We start from the raw sequence: 27,766 nt of genomic DNA, 5'->3' as shown, positions 1-27,766 counted from the left end.
CCCACCAGTGCACGAGTTTTATTCGGAGGACAAAACACAGTTCCGACCCGATGTTTCTTCAAAATGCGGGCGATGTTCCCCGAGAGTGCGCCTGTATATGGAATAAACGCAGGGCCTACCTCCTCCCTCGTGATTTCATCCATCTCCACAGGTTGTGCTGTAGTGGTTGGGCGGAGAGCACGTTGAATCTGCCACTCTGAGTACCCATTTTTTCGAAATACAATTCTCAGATGTTCCAATTCCCGGGTTAGACTCTCTGCGTCAGAGATAGTGCGCGCCCTATGTACTAGAGTTTTAAGTACCTCATTCCACTGTGAAGGCTGGTGGCAGCTGTCTGCGTGCAAATACAGATCAGTGTGCGTTGTCTTCCGATACACCCCATGACCTAGGGTGCCGTCAGCCCTTCTCTTGACCAAGACGTCAAGGAAAGGTAATTTACCCTCCGTTTCAGTCTCCATAGTGAATTTGATGTTGGGGTGTATGGAGTTTAGATGTGTAAGGAAGTCAAGGAGTTTATCCATTCCATGTGGCCAGATGACGAACGTGTCGTCCACGTAACGGAAAAAGCAAGTAGGTTTCCATTCGGATGACGACACGGCTTCCTCCTCGAAGTTCTCCATGTACAAATTCGCTACCACCGGTGAGAATGGGCTACCCATGGCGACATGTATGATCGCCGAAATATTGTGCCCGTTGGACACTGTAGACCGGCAGTACATCCGTGGATATTTTGATTATCAAATACTCCGGGAGAAACTCAAGTATCGGTAATATAATATGAGTGAGTGAAGCGAAAATTTGTTAACGTCTGATGTTAGCAGACGACAGTACAGTCCCGCCCGAACCAACGTAAAAGTCGAAATTTTCTTACCACTCCGTTCTTATTTGAATGCTGCCATCTGAAAGGCATTGAGGAATGTTTTGGCGGTTTGTTCCGTATGATTCTGTTCTCCCAACTGTGAATCGACCTTTAGCTGGAAGCTGTATCTTGGTGTATTCTATTTAGAATTAACAAGAAAGTAACAAATTAATTGCTGAGATTAGTTTTCCCTTCTGTATGTAAGTGTATGAGAACAGGACATTTTAATTTTTGATGAATACAACCTGAATGTCGTCTGCATTTTGCACTTTTTGACTCACTCAGCGATAATGTAGATCAGGTAACTCAAATGTCCAGAGATAATAACACATACGCCAAGCTGTAGAGCCACGTTGGAAGGGTTGATGACTGAATTGTAAACTTTGTGGTGACAGTAGTGAAACATTGTTTATGTAAGTTTGTGGTTGTTGTTTCTGCTCACCGGTCATTTGTGCTTTCCACACAGAACCAAAATACATTAAAATAGACATCCAGCCTACCTGCTATGTCATGTCTTTAAACTGTCACAGACATCCCATTAAATAGGACTAATTCGCTGTATCTTGCACAACGTGGTAACATGACGTTATTTACGTAAATCTGTAACAGTATATTGTTTCAGAAACCCCAAAAAAAATGAAGATAAAAGAGTTAGACCGCACAGTAAACATATCATGGTCACCGGCATCGCATCATCCAATACTGTTGGCTGCCGGGACGGCAGCACAGCAGTTAGATGCATCATTCAGTACGTCTGCAGCAATGGAAATTTATTCACTAAATTTAGGGGAGCTCGGCCTGGACATGGAGTTAAGAGCATCAGCACCAAGCGATTACAGGTTAGTAAACTGTGCCGAAAAGGGCTGCATAAGTGAGGCTCTGGAAACAAGTACCGAAATTAGCAAAATACTTTATCTTGTCAATCCGATGGGAGTTCTTTTGACGTGTGGTTTTTCCTTATGCATTAGATATGAATGAAATTAGTAAACAAACGCACAGTTATACCAAACTCCTTTTATAGGACATGAAAGTACTCTGCGCATTAGTGCCTCCAAAATAAAAACAGAATGCACTGTAGTGCAGGGTAATACACAGATATTATTCCACCTGTTTCTTCTTACTTGTAATGTAGGAGAAATAATAAATATATTTCATTTTTCACTCTATTGCATGTAGTTAAGCAGCTGTCAAAATTGTTGGAGAGAATTGTCAGTTTAGATAATTCATGTTTGTATTTGATTTTACTCTAATGCTTATCAAATTTCAAACTTTGAAGTTGTAACCACTGGTGTAGTATTATAGCAAGAAATATTCTTGAACCTCAAAAACTATTGCAGTGATTGCCTCAAGAGCTTTTGGTAGTGCAAGTAACAGGGAAATACGGAAGCGTCCGATCCCACCCGTCTGCTTTGACCCATGATGTCACAAATATGGCGGAAACAAAAACAAACACACACACTTTCCACAAGAAGCCTAATGACACTAACGGGACAAGCGCGGGAAATGGGATGTTTTGGGTGGGGGCAAACTAAATATAAACAAATTTAGACGCCTTGCGTAGCTACAACGTGTAAGTGAAGAGAGCCATGCATGAATACCCACCCACCTCCCCAGGGGTCGTAACCCCTGCAACCCATAGAAGATAAAGATGCTTCAGTAGCTGATTAGTGTTTTTTGTCTTTTTTTAAAAAAAAAATCTCACGGGATACAACGAACAGATCAGAAAGATAAATATAATAAACTAAAACAGAAATTCGAGGAAACAGATAATTAAAATAAGTAATAAGTGTTTTTAAATTTAAAAAAATCTCACGAGATAGAACAAACAGATCAGAAAAGTAAATAAAATAAGATAAAACAGAACTGGAGACAGCCACACTCAAACCAAACTCCGCACCGTCATGACGTCACACACGACAACACCCTTACGTCACAGGTCAAAGCCGACGCGTTGGATCGGACACTTCTGTCGACCCAGTAACAGTAACTGATTTCTGCAGTGGAGTATTAAGAGTGATTTTGTGTTGCATGGTCTGGCATGTATTTTGGAGTTGGTAGGAGCCCTGGCTAATGTCACATAGGAAGTTTGCTCATTCACAAGCAGTTTGAAGTTTACTGATACTTATTCATTTAAAACAGTGGACCTCTCATCACAAGCATTAACTTTGTCTGATACCAGTTAACCATGTCTTTAACTGGCGATATGATTTTCTCACGTGTTGCAAAATCAGTGTCTACTTATTACTATGCTTCACACACATATAAGAGCACCTTTTTTGTTCTCTCGAATTCTGGTTGGACCCTAGCAACCTCCCCTCGACATATTTCCTTATTGTATGACTTATATCTTTATGACAAAACCAGCTGTAAAACTGTGCCAACAAACACTTTTTCCCATTATCTAGTATAGCTCAGTCACTAGTGAGATGTTCATCAAACTGAGAAATACCTATAAGACTGTCTATGTAATGTATCACCCAACATGTAATTGCTGTCAAGGTTTCTAGCGTCATAACACCCACGTAGCTTAGGATGAGTGGACACAGTGTGTGTACTGGCAAATGTATATATCTTGCCAAGGCACATGTCATGAAACCCAAAAACAGCTTCGCAAGTGAATGCAGCCCACGTTGTATCAAATTAATTCCTTTTTCGTAGCTACCTTCAAGTCTTCCTCATTTGCCTCATCTTGCTGCTCCTATTTGCTTTAAGCTAAGTTCAAGCTACATAGCTTCCTCAAACCCTGCTATTTGTTTCTTAGAGCCTGTGATTCTTGTTTTTGAGATTATTTTGCTTTTTATGGATCATTCAGCTTTACATCTGTTCTGGTAACTTTTGACATTCATTTCGACTTACTGACTGTTCTTACACTTATAATTTGTGTGATTTTCAAAAATCCATACATTGTAGGTTTTTTATATTAGTTATTTAAATTTCTAGTTTATCCTGTCTACCTTGACTCAGGATCTATTTGACTGCTTTACTTAATGATGCCTGAAAAATTTCCATTTCATTTAGATGTGTTTGGGTTTAAAAAAAATAGTACCTTTGTTAGCTGTTGTTGGTGAATGTCTGCTACTACTTGAGAATTAAAACATCATTTTTTCTCTTGATGTTATGTAGTCTCAGATTGGAACTCCTTCTCTGTATATTGTTCTTTTATAATTTGTTATTTTCAGATTTCACAAAATTACCTGGAGCTCATGCGGTGTGGGACCAGACAGAGAAACTGGTGTCATTGTTGGTGGTTGTGATGGAGGGCGTCTACAACTCTATAGTGCTTCCAAATTATTATCTGGAGAAGATGGACTCATTGTTTCTCAGGAAAAGCATACTGGACCTGTGAGGGCATTAGATTTCAACCCGTACCAGGTATGAAATATATACAGAAAGTGAATGTGCACGCGCGCACACACACACACACACACACACACACACACACACACACACACACAGGGATAATGGTTTGGTGCATATTTGATACTTTATTTATGCCTTTTATGTTGTTAATGTCAGGCCGAATTCAGCAGAAAATATTTATTTCTTTCTCATTACAACCAAAGTATTTTTCAAATTGGAATGTTATTTGCGCATTCTTGCAAAGTTTCGAGAACCAATGTTAAATGAAGCAATATTTTGAAAAGGATCGTTGCTACTCACAATATAATGGAGTTGCTGAGTCGCAGATCGGCACAACAAAAAGACTGTCAGAAAATGAGCTTTCGGCTGACAAGGCCCTAGTCGAAAATAGACAACATACACACTCACGCAGATCCGACTTGTACACACATAATCACAGTCTCTGCTTTTTGAAGCCAGATTGTTTGACTGTCTGGCTTCAGTGGTTACAGGTGGTTTTTTAACAAAGATCTTGTTGGCCGGAAGCTCATTTTTTGACAATCTTTTTTTTTTTCTGCCTGTCTGCGACGAAACGTCTTCACTATATGGTGAGTAACAACCACCCTGTCCATAATATTGTTACATTCCATCGTGGGTTTTCCATTGTTTGATATTAAGTGAGAAGCATGCAATGAAGCTACATCCTTGTGATGATTAATGTAAATGGAATCAAATTAATGACCAAGATCAAGTTTCCAACAACATTTCTTGACATGGAAACAGACATAATACAAGATATTACTACAGATAAACTAATGACTATGTCAGGAGATGACCAATACTGAACGTGGGCAGAGAAGTCGCCTGAGCAATATTGTTTTGAGACAGACTGCCATACACAACAGTGACTATTATTGAGTTATGTCGTAGCTTAGCAACAGGCCTTTTAGACATCCAAATTATTAATATTTACGTACTTTTTGGGGAAACACCAATCAGGTATACAAGGAATTTCGTACCACAGAAATAGCAGGACTTGAGAGCTACTGTGCCATTGATTGTGGCACTGCAGCAGGATCATTCACTGCTATCAGTCTCTCTGCATGTTCTCTGGCATTCACACACACCATTCAGTGGGAAGTGGTAGATTACTCCACCAAATGATGACTTCTTCGTCTTGATTCACCTGCCAGGCAGTGTGTCTCGGGTGCTAGTCAACTGTAGAGACCTCACAGTCTTGGGTAATGAAAATGAATTGTCACTGAATCATTAGGGACAGCAAAAAGAGATTGTAGCGACAGTTACCAACCACCATAAACCATTCCACAGAAAGTACACCAATAAGGGAGACCATCAGGAGGATTTCTGGGAGAGGAGGAAGGTGCCTAGTGGCTGCTGAAATGGGGAATGACAGTCTTCAGACCAGTCCACGAGACATTGCTTAGAAATGGCAACCTATTCTGCCAGTTTTTCCGTCACCAGTCAGGATGCAGCTTCCTGATGCTGCAGAGTGGTTGCTGGAAGGAGAAGCTGGAATTTTAGTTTCACCACTGATTAAGAATACAACTGTCTCTTCTCCCTGTGGGAGCTGGATTTTGCGTTATCTGCAGCTTGTGACTTGTCACCTGGTCATGAAGGGGTCCATTATGGTGTGCTACGGAACCTCATAGGGCAGAATAGACACCGTCCTAGCCCTCTTTTTACCTTGTTTGGGCAATAGAACCACTTTACTGACTCATTGTGAGAGGCAGTTTTACTTCCATTTTTCAAACGTGGAATTTACTGTAGACACCTGAGTAGATACTGTGCTATTGCCCTCACCGGCTGCTTCAGAAAGAACTTGGGGTGGAAAGTCAACTGCTGCCATATCTGGATCCTAGAATCCAGGTAGCTCCTTAATCACTTTCAGTATGGGTTCAGGAGATATTGCTCCACCTTTGATAAACTGATCATCCTGGAAGCAGCTATACAAGTTTTCCTGTGCCAGCATTGGCTAATGTGTAAATTTTTTAACATCAAGAAGGCATATGACACTACATGGGATCGTATTATCCTCGGGCAGCTCCATGAATCGGGTTTTTGATGTCTTCCAATCTTTATATGGTTCTTTCTCTCATCATGCTATTTTTGATACCATGTCAATACCGTCCTTTGATTGCTTTGAGCAGGAGTGGTGTCTCTCACGGTAGTGCTTTAAGTGTGACTGTCTTTGCCATCACTGTTAATGGCGTCACATTAGTTGCTAAACGTCATGTCCAGTTTTCTTTTTTTATTGACAACTTCTCTGTCTTTTGTTCCTCCTTGAACCTTGCAAGAGCTTGTCAGTTGCAACTTGACTGTTATATGGTTAGAGGAATGGGCAGAGGAGGGGTTTTAATTTTTCAACCAAAAAACCTGTGTGCATTCTTTTCAACCATTCACGTTCTGTTTTAAACTTTCTTCAGTTGCGGGCCAGGGAACTGTCTTATTCTTAAAGAAACAGTGTGATTTCTTGACCTCACATTTGACTCACAAATTACATGGATGCCACATCTTAAGGACCTGAAAAGTTCCCTAAAGTACTCAGTACATTATAATGTCTTAGCCACAAATTTTGGGAGATAACTGAACATGTCTGTCCTGTTTTACAGGGCCTTCATGCAATCTTGCCTTGATTATTGGTGTATGGGACTGCACAACACTCTTATTTAAAAATTTTGGACGTTGTACACAATGAAGCAATTTAGTTAACCATTGGGGCTTTTCAAACAGGTCCTTTACTGGACCTTTGCGCTGAGGCTAGTGAGCTGCAGCTTCACATCAGGTGACAACTCCTTATTGCATGACAATCGTATAAAATATTGTTCACGCGATACGCACTTGCACATCATACTGTTGCCCAGCCACCAACGCAAAGACTTTTCCATAAGCGGCAACGAGCTATTAGGCTCTGTGGGATTTGGGGAAGGATTGCCATTTAGTGATGCATGTGATTGGTTTCAAAGTTTTATGCCAAGGCTGTAGCAGATCGCCACCTCGAATTTTACAGATGCCCAGAATTATTTTACACTTGACAAATTATGAGGGGTATTGGACTCCAGATGTTATGTTTCAATCTCTTGTTTTTTTCTTTTTTTAATAATTTTAGATAGGCATCACAGTTTGACGACTGTGTAAACTGATGGTTCCAAGCAGGGGAGGCCCCTAGGCTGTTCAATAGTATAGTGCCGTGACCCAGTCTTTGCACAGAAAATTACTAATCTTTAGCAAAAGTAAGGAGAAGTAGTATGGGAGTCCAGTATGGGAGTCACTGCAGAGTATTGCATTAACAGCCATTGGTTGATAGCCACCAGTGTGGTGACTTGTGGATCACAGTAACAGACGTACCAGTGGATCGTGAAACAAGAACAGCAGCCCTCAGTGGTTGTTAGCGCGACATAGTGATAACTGTGTGGCAAGTGGGGCGGTGTCTCCACACCAGGGAAAGTATCTTGTTATGGCAACATGGCTGTGTGTTACGTTTTAGTGAAACAAGTGGTGTCCAGATGTAAATAAATGAACCTGAACATTAAGGCAAAGTGCACTTCTTGTCGCCAGAAACCAACAGCACCACCATCACATCAGACACCAGACAGTGTGTCTTCTAGGATCCAACAGTAGCAGCCATGGGCTTGAGACCAAGCTGGACCTGCTGTCTATGCTGAGTCCTTCATGGGACTTGGTTCCACACCCCCACTGATCTGCTGTCTGTGCCTGCCACCTCTGACGCAGATTTCCTAGTGGGACTTGGCACCACAGTGCGAGCTGCCATCTGACTCCTCTCCAAAGGCCACGGGTTGAGCAGCTTGCACACTCCACATGTGTCTTCATGGCCACATATGGAGCCAAGGAGCTGTTTCCAGAGTGGACGCCACTACAGCATAACAAGTAGCACCACTGGCATCAACAGCAGTGGTCTCCAAAGGCTGCTGGCTCAGCTTCTCTGTGCAGAAACTGCCGCTCACTCATCAGCCACAGCCAGGGACAAGGAGGAGAAATGTGGCTGCCTCACTACATCATGTACTGAAGTAATTAAGTCATTTGTGGCTGGTAGCAGTGTTTGCCCTGTGCTCCATGGCTTGTTGCCACCACTGACTCATCCCGTAGTTGACACAGCACTCTTTGGGATGGTGTCGGGTGCTGACATTGCCACAATCAGCAGCAGAGGGGATGCTGCCCACACGGTGTGACTTTCAAGCCTGACTCTGCAGTATCATCATCTTGGGTCAGCGAGACCACTTTGTCCTTGTGTAGAGACTGTCATTGGGTTACAGTTGAGGGGGTGTGATTATACGAGAGCTGCCTTTGTTAAACTGGATGAACCAATGGATTTGTTGCAGTTTAGGGGTAATGTTAGGGATGAATGGCTGGTGTCTGAGAGTTGTATTCAGTGTAATTTATTTGGGCATTCTGTCCCTTGTAGTGAATTGTTTTACTTGTAATCGTTTTGGGCACACAGCTAGGCAAGGTTGAGAGTCAAGGTGGCTCATGATTAGACAGAAAAAGTGGATTAATAGATTACTCTGTGATTACGTGCTCTATCTATGTTATTGTAGTTATTTTCCCATGTTTTTCTGGATCATAAAAATGAGTAGATTTGAGGCAATGGCAAAATCAGACACACAAGATGTCACCAGGGATGAGACCGTAGAATCATAATGAATCAGCTAGCTCAAATGAGGGCAGATGGGGTAACTTTATGTAGTGATTTGGCAGAAAAATGTGGTGATGCGGGCATTTTGAAATTGCAAAACTTAGGAGCAGATCCCCTTCTCTGGCAGGACATCAAAGGATGTATTAGCATTTGTTGAGGATCTCCACTCATCGGCTGAAAGAGGTGATTGGTCAGATAAACAATTATTGCAAGTTGCAAATTTATGTTTAATGAGGGAGATGAATTTATTAGCTGAGACGCACAGAAGCATTACGCAAAGTGGAAATTTTTGATCAGCTGTGGTAGGAGTTGGAACAACAGTATAGGAAGCAAAACAGTGCACAGCTTTTCTGTGGGGTAGGTGGATATGGTGTCGAGAAGGCCTAATGAGGCAGTGGAATACTTTGTCCGTAGAATTAGGAAAATGAATGTGCACATTTATGAATTGTCACAGAATGAGGACGTGAACAAAGTGGTACTGCAAGAAGCCAAAAATGGGCACTTGATGCACTTCTAAGGGGCTTAGCACAAGAAATGTTGAGGAGGTGTGCACAGGGTCACCTAAATATTTCCGTGCAGAGGTTAAATCGAGGATGGAGTAGGTGGAAATTGATAGGTTAGTGGGAGGTGAGGGATTGAAGGTGTGTTTGTTTAAAATGTGAAGTGTTGTGGCCAAAAGGTGCATGTGCAGAGGCAGTGGTAACAGCCACAAAGAAGTGATGGAGGTTACCAGAAATTTAATGGGAACGGTAGCAGAAGTGGTTTAGGCCGTTGACAGAGAAAAGAGATGGTAGTAGTAGAGATAGTCCAGGGAGTAGGAAGTGTCCGTTAAACTTAAGAGATAATCTCAGGGCTGCTGACAGGAGTTCCCAGTGAAAGTAAATGAGGGCTATAGGGTGATCCATGGGTTAGACTTTCTGCATCAACATCGTGCCACACTTGACCTTCGACGACGTATAATGGAGGACATTCTGTCAGGGGAAGCTGCCGTCAATGTTGATCTGCTGCAGGGAGCTTCTAGTATACGAGGCAATCCAGTTAAACCAGGAATAATGAAATTAAGGTCAATTCACATTATTGTGCGTCAGGAGGCACTGGAAAGTCGCTGTGGGTGAATGTGGAACCTAACTTACCAGTTTATGCATATTGGTACCCAAGAAGGATAATGAGGTATTGGATAAAGCATGTTGTTTAATAAAGCAAAGTATTGTATGCATACGGGACAGGGACAGAGGCAATGTAGTACCTTTCAATATAGACAATTTTGGTGCTGAGAAAGTGAAGCTATTGAAAACGAACATTGTTGGTCATGTTGAAGATTCCAGATGAGGAAGATTGCCACACAGAGAGTATAGGCCATGGGAGGGCACAGGATGCTACTAGAACTGCATTTTGAGAAAACTTGAAGCATTTGTAGGATGGAAGACATGTTGCTGGAGTTTAGAGATCGTATTATTTCTGCAAGGACCACTGCCTGCTTCACCAAGACTATATGGAGTGCCATGGTCCCTGTAGTTTGCATTGGAGGAATTTATAAATCGAAAATTGGCCAGTGGGGTAATAGAGGAAAATAAAAGACAGTGGAGGGTAGAAAATGCTGTCATGCCCAAAAGGCCTGTGTATGACACTAGGAAGTATTGCTTTTGTTGTAATTACCATGTCTTAATTAGTAAGACTGTGACAGATGCTTGCCCGATTCCAGACATCATGGAGATGATAGATAACATAGGGCAATGTTGATACTTCTCAACTTGAAGAGTGGACACCATCAATTAGAAATTGTTCAAGAGGGTAGGCCGAAAACAGCGTTTTCTGCACCTTAGGTTCATCACCAATACAGAAGGATGCATTTTGGGTTGCAGAGTGCACTGGCAACATTCCAACGGTTATTTTATGGGGTGCTGAGAGGTTTGAAACCACAGCAGTGTCTAGTGTGTCTTGACGACTAGGCTTTCCAAGGGATATGCAAGCTTATAGAGAGTGTCTGAGGGAAGTATTCAGTAGGCTAAGAGCAGACCTTTTGTCACTCAGCATAGAAAAATATCACTTTGCACTGGGCCATGTCATTAGTAAGAATGGTGTGAGGATGGATCTTAGGTTAGTGCAACAGTGCAAGATTTTCTGCTGCCACAGTCAACCAAGGAATTCAATCTTTTCTTGATCTTACAAATTGTTATAGGAATTTTTTTGAGTGGATTTGCAGATATTCCACATTGGTTAAACAAAAGTGTTAGTTTTGTATGGTCAGAAGTGTTGTGTTGTATTTTTGATACAACCACAGGAGGAGATATTACTCATTGCCTCCCTTGACTAGATATAGCATGCTGAGGGAAACATTATGACAGGAGAACCCTGAAACACAGATAATGATTAGTGACAAGAACATACACATTTATTGATGAATACTCAACTTTGTACTTATCAGCTCAGGCAGCAGATCCTGAAATTCAACTGCTATTCCAGAAGCTAAGGCTGGATAGTAAACTAGAATGTTCACTGAAGATGAGCTGGTGTGGACTCACTTGAAGCAGACAATGCGGTACAAAGTACACAAGTAGAAGGTGGTCTTCTCAGTAGTGGAGCTGACTTGGAACTGCCCGCTCTACTGTGACGCTGTCGCATATCAGCACTGCTTTGAGTTCTTGGTGTAGCAATCACTGGCCTATACACTGTCTCTGGAGTGGGTTGCCAACCTGTCGGAGTCTGTGGTGCTGCCTGGTGGTGTGTGCTGTGTGTACACCACCACAAGAAGAATGCCAGGAAGCATTTGTCAAATTGAAGAAGGTATTGACTTAGTCCACTATTGATGTTTCCAGATTTTCAAAAGGAGTTCATATTGTCATACAGTATGTCGAATCCTGCTCCTCGGTGTGTTTTAAATCAAGAAGTGGGTATCAGGAACATTCTGTTGCTTTTGCATCGAGGCAGCTGAGCAGAGTGGAGAGGCATTATCCCACAATGGAGAGAGAGATGCTTAGCTTGGTGTATGGAATAACATATTTTCAATGTTACCTGTGTGGTGGATAATTCAAGGTAGTAATGGACCATGCTGCTTTGAAGTGGTTATTAGGTTTGAAGCCCCATGCAGTAGATTGAGAAGTCACCAAGGAGTGCAGGAAGCTACTCAGGGCATATGCTCAGGAGGTAATCAGACTGGTACCAGCAGTTGGCATACCATGTGAAGCCAGGAGGGTAAAGAGGGGATGGATATCTGCAGGGGGCAAGATACTGAAACCTTTATTTGTGACGGTGGATGCAAGTGATGTGAACATATTGAATGAAACTACAGAAGCTGTGAAAGAATTGGCCAGGGTAAATAGAGCTACAGCAGAGTGACATTCCATGCAAATTACATAAAGGGTTAGAGTTAACCTTCGGGGAAGGCTTCCCAAAGAAGGGCCCAAGGGACTGGGTCTTCTCAATATGGAAGGTCAGTGTAGCACAGTGACCCAGTCTTTGGACAGAAAATTACAAGTCTTCAGCAAAAGTAAGGTGAAGCAATGTGGAAGCCACCATAGAGTGTTACATTAACAGCCATGGGTTGGCAGCCACCTGTGTGACATGTAACTGATGCACCAGTGAATTGTAAAGCAAGGGCAGCAGATCTCAGCAGTAAATGTGCCTCTCAGTGGCAAACGTGTAGCAAGTCGGGTGGTGTCACCACACCAGGGTGAGTATCTTATTATGGCAACATGACTGGGTGCCGGATTTTGGTGAAACAAATGGGCCCTAGAGGTGTATAAATAAGTCAGGATTTTAAGGCAGGGAGCATTTCTTGTCACTGGAAGCCTACAGCACCACCACACTGCCACAGCAACACCCATCAGAGAGATGACAGTGTTCCGCTAGCAGAGGCATGGGTTCGAGTCCAGGCTGCACCTGCTGTCCGTTCTAAATACTTCACAGAGCCCTGCTGGTCCGCAATCCTTCTGTGCTGCTATTGACGCTGAATTCTTAGTGGGACATAGTGCCATAGTTCAGCTGCCATCCAACGCCTTTCTGAAGGCTGCAGGTTGAAACCTACCCATAGCAGACTCCATAAGTGCCACTGCGACTGCCTGGAGAGTCAAGGAACTGTTTCCCAAGTGGAACACCATCGCAGCACATGTGGTGCCACTCAACCACCCTGGTCTCCAAAGGCTGCCAACCTCAGCAACTGGGGGCACTAGCTGCTGCCTGTTAATCAGCCACAGCCAGGGACAGTGAGGAGAGGCTTGCCTGGCTCACTTCGTCATGTACTGAAGTCATTAAAAGTAATTGGTAACTCTATGTGATCTTTCCCCAGCTTGTACTACCGCTGAATCATCCCCCAGTGTGCACATTGCTCTTAAATAGTGTTCTCTGATCATGTCTTCAGGGTATATGTTCTATCCAAGTTCTGCCACGTAGCTGTGCAGCTCAGTCGTGTAGCCGGAATCATACTTGTACTTGAAAATTATGAGAGACATACTTTTTGTGATGGCGTGACATCTCTGAAGGTTCAGTATGTTGGAATTGTCTTTTTTTTTTCAAAACTGCTACCGTGTCTACCAGTAGGAGACTGGGGTTGAGAAATCCATACCAGCATGCATGGCAATATGACTGAAATGGACAACCAAGATACTAAGTGAAGGCTGAGCAGCAATGCAGAAATGATCATCCAAATGTATAAACTTTCAGATTTAAGGTCGCCAGTTTGTTTTGATCCAGAATAGAAAATGTACAGGTCTGTATCTACTACATAGATGCAAGCTACAAAGGAGAAGATGCATAATGGCAGTCCTCTGCAAGGTTCTGTCATCAATTAATAAAAGGTGCAACAAAACATCCTGTGGCAAATAAATATCTCCACACACTTTGGTCACAAGCTTGGAGAAATATCTGGGCAGAAATTCTGCGTATAAATGTTGGAGCTTTTTGGATAGACATCACACTGAAATGGACCTAACTCTTGCTAACAAATATAAAATTAAACTGGTCCCCTCAGCTTTATGTGAAATGTGTAGTTTTGAAAGTGATCATCATTTTGAATTGCGTAAGAAATAACTCTGTCAACGTGAGGACTGCCGTGAATATTATAAATGTCAACAAAGTTTTGCAACCAGATTTGAAACTTTTTCCTGGACACTAACCACAATGTCTTTGCTTTATTTGTCAGTCATTTGATATTTTTCTTGGAAATCTTACGGGACTTGACGTAAAGGAATATATTGATCTTACATCTTTGCAACACTGGAGTCTCAGATCTTGTCTAAGAGCCAGATATGGACAATTATTGCACAGTTATTTGTGTGAGACTTCGAGACAGGTTAAGAACTGAAAATGATGAGCTTGCAGTGAAATGATTAACACCATCACCCAATGAAACAAGACAATTGGGAAAATCCTCTTGTGAAACAGCAAAGGAAATATACTTACAATGTAGACTGTGTTTAGACCACACATAACAATTCAGTAAAGACAAAAGCAGTATATTTTTAATATTGATTTTGTTCTTTCTTTAATTTCGGAAAGTGAAGAAAATAATATGAGTTGTATTTTATCTGTCTCCTTTACTTCCTTCATCTCTGGCAATGTTAATGTGAAAAGTGTCGTGGTGCCCCATGGCTTGGAATCTATGTTAAACTGTAGGTCCACGTATAAGTGGCTGGATAGGACACTGAGTGCAAAAGGCTAAGTACTTAAAAACGAATGGACTATTTTTAATATATTGTGATGTCATAAGAGAATAAGGACTACTAAAATTACAAAATATCTGATTGTTTACTTTTTTGCAATTTCAGGGAAATCTTTTGGCCACAGGAGCAGCGGAATCTGAGATATATGTGTGGGATCTCAATAACATGGGAACACCTATGAGTCCTGGAGCAAAGGCACAACCATCAGATGATGTTGTGTGGATTGCATGGAACAGACAAGGTGAATTCATCTTTAGAGGGTTTCAAATTATTTTGCCAAGGTCTCTCTCCCTCCCTTCTTCCCCCTTCCTCCCCCCCACTCATCTGCCCCCCCCCCCCCTCTCTCTCTCTCTCTCTCTCTCTCTCTCTCTCTCTCTCTCTCTCTCTCTCTCTCTCTTTTGTGCGACGGATCTCGACTGTAGGGTCAGTGGCTGTGAAGCAGGTAGTTGCTGTTTTTAAGAATTAGAGAACAGTTTAACAGGGTTTTGGTGGTTTTGCACCACAGAATAGAACATGACATTGTGCATGAGCAGCTTGGTTCAGATGCTGGAGCTCCACAATTTGGACTGATGGGTTGCACAAACTCTCTCTAAACATCCGAAGCAGTAACTACTGGCCAGATCTTTAAGGAAGTAAACAATCTAAACACCATTAAAATCCCAAAAGCCATTGCCTGTACTTTGCCTATTGACATGTAAAGTTTCAGCGTGGCTATACTCTGTTCATCATAAGAATAAACCTGATGTAAAGATTACGCCACATATTCTTCTGTGTTTGCTAGAGTCTCATTGAATTTCGTTTCGTGTGGAGCAGAAGCCAAGCTGTGCTCAGTACGATCATAAGGACACGTTTTACGCTGTATTATAAGCACATAGACTGAGCAGTAATGCGGGACACCGGCTTTACTCGTGCAGTTAACTTGGACAACACTGACCGGCCACTTGTCCGACTAACCTGCAACGATGAGAGCAGTTACAGTTCAGACCTAGAAAGGGATGAGCAAAGAGTATAGCTCCGAATGTCATTTAATTTTTAAAGAGAATGAAACAATATTCAGCAACACTCCAGCACTACTGTACCCTTCTTAGGCGACCAGACAGAAAGCATAAAATGCTCTCATTCTCACCTAACATAGTATACTAATTACAAAAAAGAGTGATGAAAATTCCTAACTTGAACACAGGGTAATTTTTCTGGGCAACTGTGTTTGATGCAAAAGCATACTGGAGGGATTTCACCATAATTTTGAATACTGAAGCCACTGAAGGTATTAATCACTGTCAGTCGTCTGTTGATGTCTTAGTTCCTTCCTCATCTGAATACGAGAAATACATTTCAGTTCTGCACTTGTCATCTGCTGCATTGATAATGAGCTGATCAACAACAGAATCTGTGAAGACCTGCAGGCACCATATTTCCTCCTCTTCTTGTACGATGTGCTTTTCTATATCCCACCAGGGTTCAGCAGTGACAAGTGAACAAGCGGCGTGAGTTAGTTCCAGTATGTCTGGCACCTTAACTGTCTTCTTATTTCTCATGTCAAATCCCGTAACTTGACTCCAGATCAGTTCTGTTGGGTTCATATTGTGATGGTACAGTGAAAAATGTGAAAATACAGGATTTGTATGGTGTGCTCGATGCTGTGAAAATGATTGTTTTTCATATTTCTATGACACTTATCACTCTGGTTCATATGAGACCACATCTGCGGTATAAAATAATGGACATAGTCCAAATAAAAAATACTTGGTTTTTCATTTTTGCTATAAAAAATTAAATTATGTTTTCTTAATTTAAGCAACCTTTGTTAACAATCTTTCAAAAAATATCGATAATTAAGAATTTATATTTGAAATGAAAACAGGAATTTTGCTTGCAATATGTAATTATAAACAAGAAGACTTGCATTATTCATTAAATAAATGATGATGAATTTTAAAACTATAAAATGTAGTTATTAAAAAAGAAGAAAAAAGGACTAGGGCGAGACTTGAACCAGTGGCCCATGAACTGCACTAAGTTATCATTCTCCTGTGTTACCAATTCCACTATATATCCAACACGTACAGGGTGTTTCAAAAATGACCGGTATATTTGAAACGGGAATAAAAACTAAACGAGCAGCGATAGAAATACACCGTTTGTTGCAATATGCTTGGGACAACAGTACATTTTCAGGCAGACAAACTTTCGAAATTACAGTAGTTACAATTTTCAACAACAGATGGCGCTGCGGTCTGGGAAACTCTATAGTACGATATTTTCCACATATCCACCATGCGTAGCAATAATATGGCGTAGTCTCTGAATGAAATTACCCGAAACCTTTGACAACGTGTCTGGCGGAATGGCTTCACATGCAGATGAGATGTACTGCTTCAGCTGTTCAATTGTTTCTGGATTCTGGCGGTACACCTGGTCTTTCAAGTGTCCCCACAGAAAGAAGTCACAGGGGTTCATGTCTGGCGAATAGGGAGGCCAATCCACGCCGCCTCCTGTATGTTTCGGATAGCCCACACGATCATCGAAATATTCATTCAGGAAATTAAAGACGTCGGCCGTGCGATGTGGCCGGGCACCATCTTGCATAAACCACGAGGTGTTCGCAGTGTCGTCTAAGGCAGTTTTTACCGCCACAAATTCACGAAGAATGTCCAGATAGCATGATGCAGTAATCGTTTCGGATCTGAAAAATGGGCCAATGATTCCTTTGGAAGAAATGGCGGCCCAGACCAGTACTTTTTGAGGATGCAGGGACGATGGGACTGCAACATGAGGCTTTTCGGTTCCCATATGCGCCAGTTCTGTTTATTGACGAAGCCGTCCAGGTAAAAATAAGCTTCGTCAGTAAACCAAATGCTGCCACATGCATATCGCCGTCATCAATCCTGTGCACTATATCGTTAGCGAATGTCTCTCGTGCAGCAATGGTAGCGGCGCTGAGGGGTTGCCGCGTTTGAATTTTGTATGGATAGAGGTGTAAACTCTGGCGCATGAGACGATACGTGGACGTTGGCGTCATTTGGACCGCAGCTGCAACACGGCGAACGGAAACCCGAGGCCGCTGTTGGATCACCTGCTGCACTAGCTCCGCGTTGCCCTCTGTGGTTGCCGTACGCGGTCGCCTTACCTTTCCAGCACGTTCATCCGTCACGTTCCCAGTCCGTTGAAATTTTTCAAACAGATCCTTTGTTGTATCGCTTTTCGGTCCTTTGGTTACATTAAACCTCCGTTGAAAACTTCGTCTTGTTGCAACAACACTGTGTTCTAGGCGGTGGAATTCCAACACCAGAAAAATCCTCTGTTCTAAGGAATAAACCATGTTGTCTACAGCACACTTGCACGTTGTGAACAGCACACGCTTACAGCAGAAAGACGACGTACAGTATGGCGCACCCACAGACTGCGTTGTCTTCTATATCTTTCACATCACTTGCAGCGCCATCTGTTGTTAAAAATTGTAACTACTGTAATTTCGAAAGTTTGTCTGCCTGAAAATGTACTGTTGTCCCAAGCATATTGCAACAAACGGTGTATTTCTATCGCTGCTCGTTTAGTTTTTATTGCCGTTTCAAATATACCGGTCATTTTTGAAACACCCTGTATTTGTTTATCAAATTTAGCAAATACAGTGCCTTGGGAAACTTCAGTGCCTATATTTTCCTGTAAATTAATGAAAAATTAAGAACAACCTATTTCTTGGGCACTTTTTAACCACATTTCACAAGCATGGTTCACTACAGAACAGGAAGCAGCCTCAGCCATTTTCATACTTCGTATTAACAGCACAACAGTCAGAGCATAACAGTACAGAGACTGTGACTGTAAATAATTTTTTAAAATAAAAACTACATAGCTACAGTGTGATTAAGAAAAACATTGATGGCTATTAATACATTAGAATATCCGAAACTTCCATGTAACATAACTTAGTAGTAAGATCTCTAATACGTGAGTAGGACCTACTTCCAAGAGCGTAACAAAACCAGTATGCATATGTCATGGCTTCTGACCAGTCATTGCGTTTGTGTTTGTTTACATCAGGTTTATTCTTATGATTAACAGAGTATAGACACTACTCCTCTTTGAAACTGCCTGGATGAATAAAACAGTGTGTTGAACTGGACCTAAACCTGAATTCTTTCCTTCTTTGGGCAATGCTCCTCCCGTCTCAGCTATCCGGGCATGACTCACGGCCCAACCTCTATTTTAATATGCCAGTAATTTTCAAAACAGCACACACACCACTGCAGAGTGAAATATTCATTATACTCATCTTTTGTTCACTTTTATTTCAACTCAGTTCTGTTAAGGTGCAGGTAGGTTGCACTACAGGTGTCAGTATCCTGCCCAAACTTTTTCCCTTACTTGCCTTTGGTTGCCAGAAGTCTTTAAAGATCTGATGCATTGAGTCTTTTCACCATCACTCAGCAGTTTGTTGATAAAAGAAGCATTTTTTAAAAATATTTCATCTTTTTTAGTAGTTCGTCAACTTCTTGTTGAATTTGTACTATTGGCAAGCAATGATAATCTTCAGTCAGACACCATGTTGTTTCTGTGTTGAGATTCTGTGATGATGACTTGCATTTACATGGCGTGTGGGTGTGCATGTGTGTATCTAGTCAAACCATGGCAAGGAAATTCCCTCTCTATCGTAATGACCTTGGCAGTTTTATTTTCCTTGCATGTGACTAATTGTCAAGTTCAGTTTGTGTGGTTCGCTTAACAGTTGAATTACAATTGGTGGGGATACATACCAGAAGTGCTAGCACTACATTTTACCTTCATAATGGATTGTAAGAGATTATCTGTAAAATCTAAAGAAAACTTTTTGGATTGTAAGAGATTATCTGTAAAATCTAAAGAAAACTTTTTCATTCTTTCTGAAGCGCAGTCATCAGCTCCATAACACTAGCTTAAGGATCACATTTACATAGTGTGTGGAAAATTTTGTAACAGTTCTGTTAAAATTGAGATTCTATTTGCAGTATGTCATTGAACACATTGTACTGTGGTGTAGTGGCTGTTCTGACTTTGGTGCTGCTACGATGTAGTATAGGCAGAAAGAGCTGTCATAAATTAATTGAGTAGACTTTGCACTGCAGCTGGTGTAGTGTAAGACACTGGAAAGGATAAATGTATTAGGAAAAGGTTGATTTGTTAACATTACTTTAAATTTTGAATTACCAGTCGCACAAAACACACTATCATATATAATAAGAAAAAATCTGTAATATTCTAATGTTGTTTATTAATGATTTTTATTTCTGAATTTTTTATGAAGGTCAGTTTCACATGGCTTTGGTCACATTAAGTCAGCTATGGATATGAGCCCATTAATTTTAGTGAGGGTATTTACACGTGGCAGTGGTCTGATTGATGTACCATAAGCCATTGTACAGTGCCTGTCCAGAAATTTTTGTGGAAGTTTGTCTATTGTGAATTGATTGTTAGCTTTCTAGAAACAGCAGTTACTGTTGTATCTGGAGAGTAGGGTGGGTGGTGGAGTGATACAAGTCCCCTGTTGGCCAGAAACTGCTGCTGCCAAAGAAAGGCAGAGAGTGGCTGGGCGTTGTCGTGGAGCCGGGTCCAGCTGCCTTGTTTGGTGTACTGGGAAGTGTACCCACTTGGTCCACCTAACTGCTAATTTCCACTTCCTTTGGTATCATTCACCCCAGACTATTGCACGACAGTCCAAGGACGAAAGTTTCTTCACTTTTTGTACATTGTCTGGGGTGCATGCAGTTGCAAGCCGGCACTTCGAGTGGAAAGTGGAAAGGGGGGGGGGGGGGGGGGAGGGGGGTTGTCTTCCATGGTGTCCCGCCCTTCTCGAAAGTGTTTACACCACTCATAGACATGCTTCAAGGTGACAGCAGATTCTTTGTAACTGTTGGCAGCATTTCAATCCTCTTTTATCGATTTTACAGTTTTGAAGCAGAACAACATATTTGTTTGCTGATCCATTTTGGTTTAGACCACGTGCACTAAACCTTCACTCTACAGTATACTGTTTACACACAAGAAGCACACTTCCAGTGCCGCTTGGTGACTTGTTCAGCCATGTTTTGACCTGTCCACTGCAGAATTTGGCATTGATGCATTCTTATGACTGAGACCAACATGACGTCATTCACTGAACTTTCTGGACAGAGGTTGTTGTTGCAATTGGCAGTCAGCTGCATGTGAGGTCTTCCATAACTATGGCCTGAGTGTCATTCATCACAATTGTTCTGGCTGAAGTTAAATTTTGTGTGGCATGACCGTAATAGCTGTTGGCATCAGTCATTTTTAGGGCCACCTTTCTTAATGGCTGCTAGCAGATACAAGCCTGTCTTCAGCATAAAAAAGGCATCAGTCTTATTTGTTGGTCTTCCTTGGTGGTTGTTGAGGAAGAATTTTCTGTTAATGGTTGCTGTGTGACGATATCCGTGTACCTGTTTATGTATTTAGCTAATCCCCAATCAATTACTTTTTACCTATATCCTCAATTAATTTAAAACAAATATACATCAAACTGTTCAAAATGTCGTCATCCTATTTTGATCGTTCTGATTAGTTTGATCAATGTACAAGTTATCAAGTAAATTCCTTTATGTATTGTGTAAGTTTGTGTGATATACAGACTCAGTCATATTCAGACATCAGTCATATTTTGAATAAACATGTTTGTTCCAGTGCAGCACATATTGGCATCTACGTTCACTCAGCGGTGTGTCGTCTGGGATTTGCGCAAAAATGAACCCATTATTAAACTTAGTGACACAACTTCTCGTGTAAGTATATGGCAGGACAGCTGAAACACAAAGAACATATTTTTGTTTTAAAATTATAACCTCAGAAGTACAACTGAATAGTGCAATCATTTCATCTCTAATGTGAGTTAGCAATTACGATACAGTATAGTTATGCTGTTGGATGACAAGAAGCTGCAGAAATGAATAACATTTTTTCTTTGGCTTTACTTTGGCTCATGAATTATTTGGGAAATTATATAGACAGAACAGTGCGTATAAATTGGAAGATTGCAGGTTTGAATTTGAGTAGTGTAGTTGGTGTTACATCTGTGCACGTGTCAAAGTAGATTATTGTGTTAACAGTAAAAAATAAAAAAGAACTATGCAATTGCAAACAAAGATTATTTTCAGGAACACAGTATTTGGAAACAGTAGGATAGTAGACCACTGATACAAGGTGAACATTAATAAAACTGACAAACTGCAGGGATGGGTTCCTGACTGGAAATGGAGACAAAAAGATCCTAAGAATATGTGTCTGGAAATGGACGGTGTGTGTGCAACAGCAACAAATTGTCCCAGAACACTGTATGTAGCTGCAATGCTTCCACATCACAACAGATGTTCAAAGTGGCCTCCATGGGATTGCTTGTGACAGGGATAGTAGCAGTTATCATACAGGATACATGTAATTGTACTCTGACTTCCACCATGTTGGTGGGTCACTTGCCTGGAGCTTGTACTGAGGTTTGTCTGAATATCCTGCAGAACCTGGTCCTCAAAATCTGATGTAAGCACAGTCCACTGCCTCCCTTCACATTCATCTCACTGAAAGGATCCGAGAGCATGCAAACTCACGAAAGGGGTTTGGAATGTTGTGTGATGTTGGTGTTTGTGACTGTACTTGTTTTGGTACGGCCATACAGCCTCTTGATTGTTTTCATCTGCATTGCCACACATCAACACCACCTTGGCCTGTTCCCAACATGAATACTGGCTCATTCTGCTGTTCAAAGTACGCTGCATCAATCTCACGCCCAGCACCGCACAAGGAACACATGGCATGTGGTCAGAGGAACTGTCAGTGCCATACACTGTGCCAATGATGACTTTCAGGACACATGTTCATAGAACCTTTTTTCCTCCATTTCCAGTCAGGAATCCGTCCCAGTGGTTTGTTGGTTTTATGAATGTTCACCCTGTATTTCAAGAGTGACTTACTTGCACTAGTGTTGGGTGATGAATCATGTCATTTTAGTTTCATGGATAGATAGTAATTATTGATCTTGTGATGCATTTCACTCCAAATGATCCTGTTTTGTATTTACACTTTTTTCCTTTCAGAGCAAAGATGTGATAAGGCATGCTAAGAAAGTACTTGTTATCTTTACCTTTTTTTGGTCAGTCACCAGAACTGAATTCCCGGAGTTGGTTTTTGTACGCTTATAGTTCTCACACTAGAAATTTATCATGGGCTGGCATGACATCTTCGCGGTATATTTTTCCTCTATTCCTCTGCTCTCCCTCCCCTCTCTCCCTCCCTTCTCTCTCTCTACCCTCCCCCTCCCTTTCCTCTCTCCCCCCTCCCCCTCCCTTTCCTCTCTCCCCCCTCCCTTTCTTCTGTCCCCCTCCCCTCCCTCTCTCCCCTCCCCCTACCCCCTCTCTCTCCATCCCCTCTCTCTCCATCCCCTCTCTCTCCCTCCCCTCTCTCTCCCTCCCCCCTCTCTCCCTCCCCCCTCTCTCCCTCCCCCCTCTCTCCCTCCCCTCTCCCTCCCTCCCCTCTCCCTCCCACCCCTCTCCCTCCCACCCCTCTCCCTCCCTCCCCTCTCCCTCCCTCCCCTCTCCCTCCCTCCCCTCTCCCTCCCTCCCCTCTCCCTCCCTCTCCCCTCTCTCTCCCCCTCCCCTCTCTCTCCCCCTCCCCTCTCTCTCCCCCTCCCCTCTCTCTCCCCCTCCCCTCTCTCTCCCCCTCCCCTCTCTCTCCCCCTCCCCTCTCTCTCCCCCTCCCCTCTCTCTCCCCCTCCCCTCTCTCTCCCCCTCCCCTCTCTCTCCCCCTCCCCTCTCTCTCCCCCTCCCCTCTCTCTCCCCCTCCCCTCTCTCTCCCCCTCCCCCCTCTCTCTCCCCCTTCCCCCTCTCTCCCCCTCCCCTCTCTCCCCCTCCCCTCTCTCCCCCTCCCCTCTCTCTCCCCCTCCCCTCTCTCTCCCCCTCCCCTCTCTCTCCCCCTCCCCTCTCTCTCTCTCTCCCTCCCCTCCCCTCCCCTCCCCTCTCTCCCTCCCCTCTCCTCTCCCTCCCCTCTCCTCTCCCTCCCCTCTCCTCTCCCTCCCCTCCCCTCCCCTCTCCCTCCCCTCTCCCTCCCCTCTCCCTCCCCTCCCTCCCCTCCCTCCCCTCTCCCTCCTCTCCCTCCCTCCCCTCTCCTCTCCCTCCCTCCCCTCTCCTCTCCCTCCCTCCCCTCTCCTCTCCCTCCCTCCCCTCTCCCTCCCGCCCCTCCCCTCTCTCTCCCCTCCCCTCTCCCCCTCTCCCTCCCCTCCTTCTCCCTCCCCTCCTTCTCCCTCCCCTCCTTCTCCCTCCCCTCCCCCTCCCTCGCCTTCCCTTCCTCTCCTTCTCTTCTCCCCCCTCTCCCCCTTCCTCTCCTTCCCTCCTCTCCCCTTCCCCCTCCCTTTTCTCTCCATCCCCTTCCCCCTCCCTTTTCTCTCCATCCCCTTCCCCCTCCCTTTTCTCTCCATCCCCTTCCCCCTCCCTTTTCTCTCCATCCCCTTCCCCCTCCCTTTTCTCTCCATCCCCTTCCCCCTCCCTTTTCTCTCCATCCCCTTCCCCCTCCCTTCTCTCTCCCTCCCTCCCCTTCTCCCGTCCCCTCTCTCCCTTCCCACTCCCCTCTCTCCCTTCCTTCCCACTCCCCTCTCTCCCTTCCCCCCTCCCCCACCTGGTCATGGTATTGCCAGTTTGTTTAGTGATGTATGAAAACTGTGTACTCCTTAAAGCATATGTTTCATGCTTGTCCTTCTGTACATATGAGTACTAGGACATTATGCATTTTCTGTTGTATTGATTTAACCCTTTCCACTCCACCATTGAGTGGTGTTCGGCACAATATTTGTAGCTCTCACATGTTTCATTCTCGAATCTGACTGTAATATGCATCAACGATGCATGTACTGCCATCTAGGGAAGTCTGTGTTAATTCAGTGTTGAACTGAGCATTTGTTTCGAGTTTAGGGTTGTAATTATTACATTAAAGTCAGTAGGTGTGAAATGGCTAGTTCTTTATGCCAAATCCTTTCTAAGGAAGAGATTGGAGAACTTTTAGAGAAATCTCTAAGTGACAGTGAAAGAGAGAATGATTTTGATGATGACAGCGATTAATTTGTAAACAGTTCAAGTGAAATGATAATGGAAAAAGTCCACTGTGAAGTGTTTCAAAAAAATTATGTGATAAAAAGTTTTGTATTGTAAACCTTATATAGTTGAACGAAAGTGCAATTTTTGTTTTAATATATACCCGAATTGTTGGTCAGTGGCGTCATTGTTTCCCCAAAGAGACTAGCACAAATCTGTGTGATGCGCTCACCACTTGGGTGGAGGCTGTTGAAATAAGAATGTATGGAGACGTCCTGTGTCTGCATTACAAAGTGCAAGGGTTAAGCCCAAGTTAAAATCCAGCATGGTACAGTAATGCAATTTATTTGTTTAATGTGTTATTTGGTTCACAGAAAGGTGGGTTATAATCTTGTGACAGATGAAATAGACTTTCTTGTGCACAGGCCCACCATCTTCCCCTACTACTTTTGGTTGCTGTTTCCCTTCTAGAATGAAACTGTTGGACATGCATATTAGTAACAGTAACAAATACAAATACAAAATTTATTTAATTACTTTCGTGCAATCCAAACTTCCATGAAGAATTAGTTCTTGTACCGAATTTTGGCCCACATTCAACAAATGTTTCCCATCTTCAGTGTACCTTTCTCTTAACTAATTGTGAGAAATGTACCACACTCTTTCTTACGATAACCATTTGACATCGGCTTTTCATATCCGAGTTCGGAATATGCGTGTTTCTCAATCTTTTGTAGTCATTGGGGGAGGCATTAATAATCCAACACTGAATTAGGGTGACAAGTTTGTAAGTGGTGGGTGTGATAAGCTGCTCCAGAACAATACTAAATACATTCTCCAAAAGCTACTTAGCACAAATAGTTTGGAAGCCCACTCATGACAGAAATATAATACATCTAATGGCAACAAATAGACATGACCTCTTAGAGAATGTCCATTTTGAAATGAGTATCAGCGACTACAAGGTGGTTGCAGCAACACAATTAACAAAGTACAGAGGATATCTAAAACAAGTGGCAAGATTTACGTGTTCAGCAAACTGTATTAACAGCCAGTTGGCAGTTGTATCATATCTCAAAGGGGAACTTGAAACATTTAGCTCTGGACTGGAGACAGTAGAGGATCTGTGACTCAATCTTAGTGGGAGGCATACTCTATGGTAGTCTTCATAAAGAAACTTCTTAAGAAACAGCATCTGTTGCAAAATGGGTGAGATACAAAGCATTGGGGCTGTATAGATGCTTAGTGAAGCAGCTACCGCAGCAGAATTGTATAAAAAGGGCTCCTATAAAACCAAAAGAGTTTCTGGCCATATCTAAAAACAGTTAGTGGCTCCAAAATTTTGAGCCTATACATTTATGCATGAACATTTTTTGATCACAATTTCCAACAACTTTAAAATATTTTTTTAAATGTGCGACACACACATTTTATTACAGTTAACCAGTTTTGGGATTATCCCATTATCATGGTGTAAAAGATCAATTATTAATCACTTGCCACAACACTTACCAGTGTTCTTGTCCCATCTAAACTGCAGAACATGAGAATGCAACTGGTATCTGTGCACAAAAGGTGATCCAGTTAGAAACCACAGTTGCAATTGGGTTGTAACTGTGATTTCTGATTGGATACAGCACCTTTTTTGCACAAATGGCTGTATTTGGATACATGTTCTGCAGTTTAAATGAGACAGGAATTATATGGATTGCTATATTGATAAATACTATGATGTGAGATTAACGACTGTTGTTTTCTTGTGGGGTAATACCAAAACTAGAAATTGAAATAAGACAATTAAACGGCTGTGTGTCATACATTAAAAAAAAAAAAAAAAAGAGAGAGAGAGAGAGAGAGAGAGAGAGAGAGAGAGAGAGAGAGAGAGAAGAAATTTCATAGAGGACTCATGCATTCATGCAAGCACATCCTCTTTTCTGATGAAGGCTTTGGCTAAAAGCTTAATGTGTAACAATCTTTTAATTGTACATGTTTTCAACTCGATGTGTCATCGTGACAGAAGTTAGCAATATATCCTTTACATAATTATTGATATTCCTGAAGACAGATTGTGTAAATGTTTGTAACACAACATTTATTTGTAGGTCAGGTGGAAAGTTGTAGCCTGGCATCCTGATGTTGCTACACAAATGTGTCTGGCTTCTGAAGATGACCAGACTCCAGTCATACAGCTGTGGGATCTTCGATTTGCTACTTCACCTTTAAAGGTCATGCAGAATCATCAGAGGTATTATTGCCTTCAGTAATTAATTTTTACATGTAAAAACCAAAAAATAACAAAGCTGTGCGTAAAGAACTAAAAAGAAATTGCCAAGCAAGGTGATACGCTACTTTACTTGTATCTGAGAATTCAGTTGTTCATATCCCTGTCTATCAGATATAGGTTTCTGTTGGCTTCTGTAAATCATTAACGGTTCCTTTGAAAACAATACAGCCTAGTTCTTTCCATTAAAAGAGTGTGTACTCTATCTGTAAAAACAAACAGTCATCTATATAGCGCATCCTGCAGTGGAGAGATTGTAGATGAACATAACATAAATGTGCTCTTTTATTTATTTTTTAATGTTAGTAATCTTGGTTTTTTTTTCAGTAATTTGGGTGTAGGAAGTGATGTTGCTGGTGGAATTCGAGGTACGAAAATAGAGGAACATTTGCAGACTATAGAATACCCTTGAAGAATGCGTAGGTAGAGTAAGGTTTCCCAAACTTTAGTCTGACAGAACAATTTGAGGATCCTGGTGGTTTGATGGAACACCTTGTTAATTTGAAGATTAACAAATAAAAAAACTTGTTTTATTCATTGCCAACTTCAATTTTACATCATAAGTAATAACACAGATATCATTAAAAAAATTTAAAAAATTACTATCTCAAAATATCAGAAACAATAATTAACATGTTATTAACAGCTTCTTTCACAGGACACTTATTCACACAGTTTGGGAAACCATGAGTTGGAGAACTGGCAGTAAAATGAAAATAAAGCATAAAGAGCTGTAGCAACAAATAAAATAAAGTCGCCACCTTCTAGGCACAAGAAAAAAATTTTTATCGTACATTTATTTGACGAGATCAGTGCCTTGAATGCTAATAAAATATTAATTGAGTGAGCGCAGTATTAGCATTGTTATTTGTTTTTGTGCAAGATGCATTCAGC

General features: G+C 42.1%; 1 protein-coding gene across 3 annotated transcripts in view; it reads left to right on the top strand.

Moving 5' to 3' along the window:
* Positions 1-1,181: 1,181 nt before the first annotated feature.
* Positions 1,182-27,766, top strand: part of LOC124777989 (protein transport protein Sec31A) — a 162,690-nt gene continuing 136,105 nt past the window's right edge. For all 3 annotated transcript variants that reach the window (XM_047253557.1, XM_047253556.1, XM_047253555.1), the window contains exons 1-6: positions 1,182-1,272; positions 1,482-1,698; positions 4,039-4,231; positions 14,633-14,768; positions 21,203-21,300; positions 26,694-26,836. In XM_047253557.1, the coding sequence (XP_047109513.1) occupies positions 1,496-1,698; positions 4,039-4,231; positions 14,633-14,768; positions 21,203-21,300; positions 26,694-26,836 (773 nt within the window). In that variant the 5' untranslated portion in view covers positions 1,182-1,272; positions 1,482-1,495. The remainder of the gene's footprint in view (positions 1,273-1,481; positions 1,699-4,038; positions 4,232-14,632; positions 14,769-21,202; positions 21,301-26,693; positions 26,837-27,766) is intronic.

The sequence above is a fragment of the Schistocerca piceifrons genome, chromosome 2 (genome assembly GCF_021461385.2).
Source record: "Schistocerca piceifrons isolate TAMUIC-IGC-003096 chromosome 2, iqSchPice1.1, whole genome shotgun sequence".
Classification (NCBI taxonomy): Eukaryota; Metazoa; Arthropoda; class Insecta; order Orthoptera; family Acrididae; genus Schistocerca; species Schistocerca piceifrons.
This window is presented reverse-complemented; position numbering and strand designations above follow the sequence as displayed.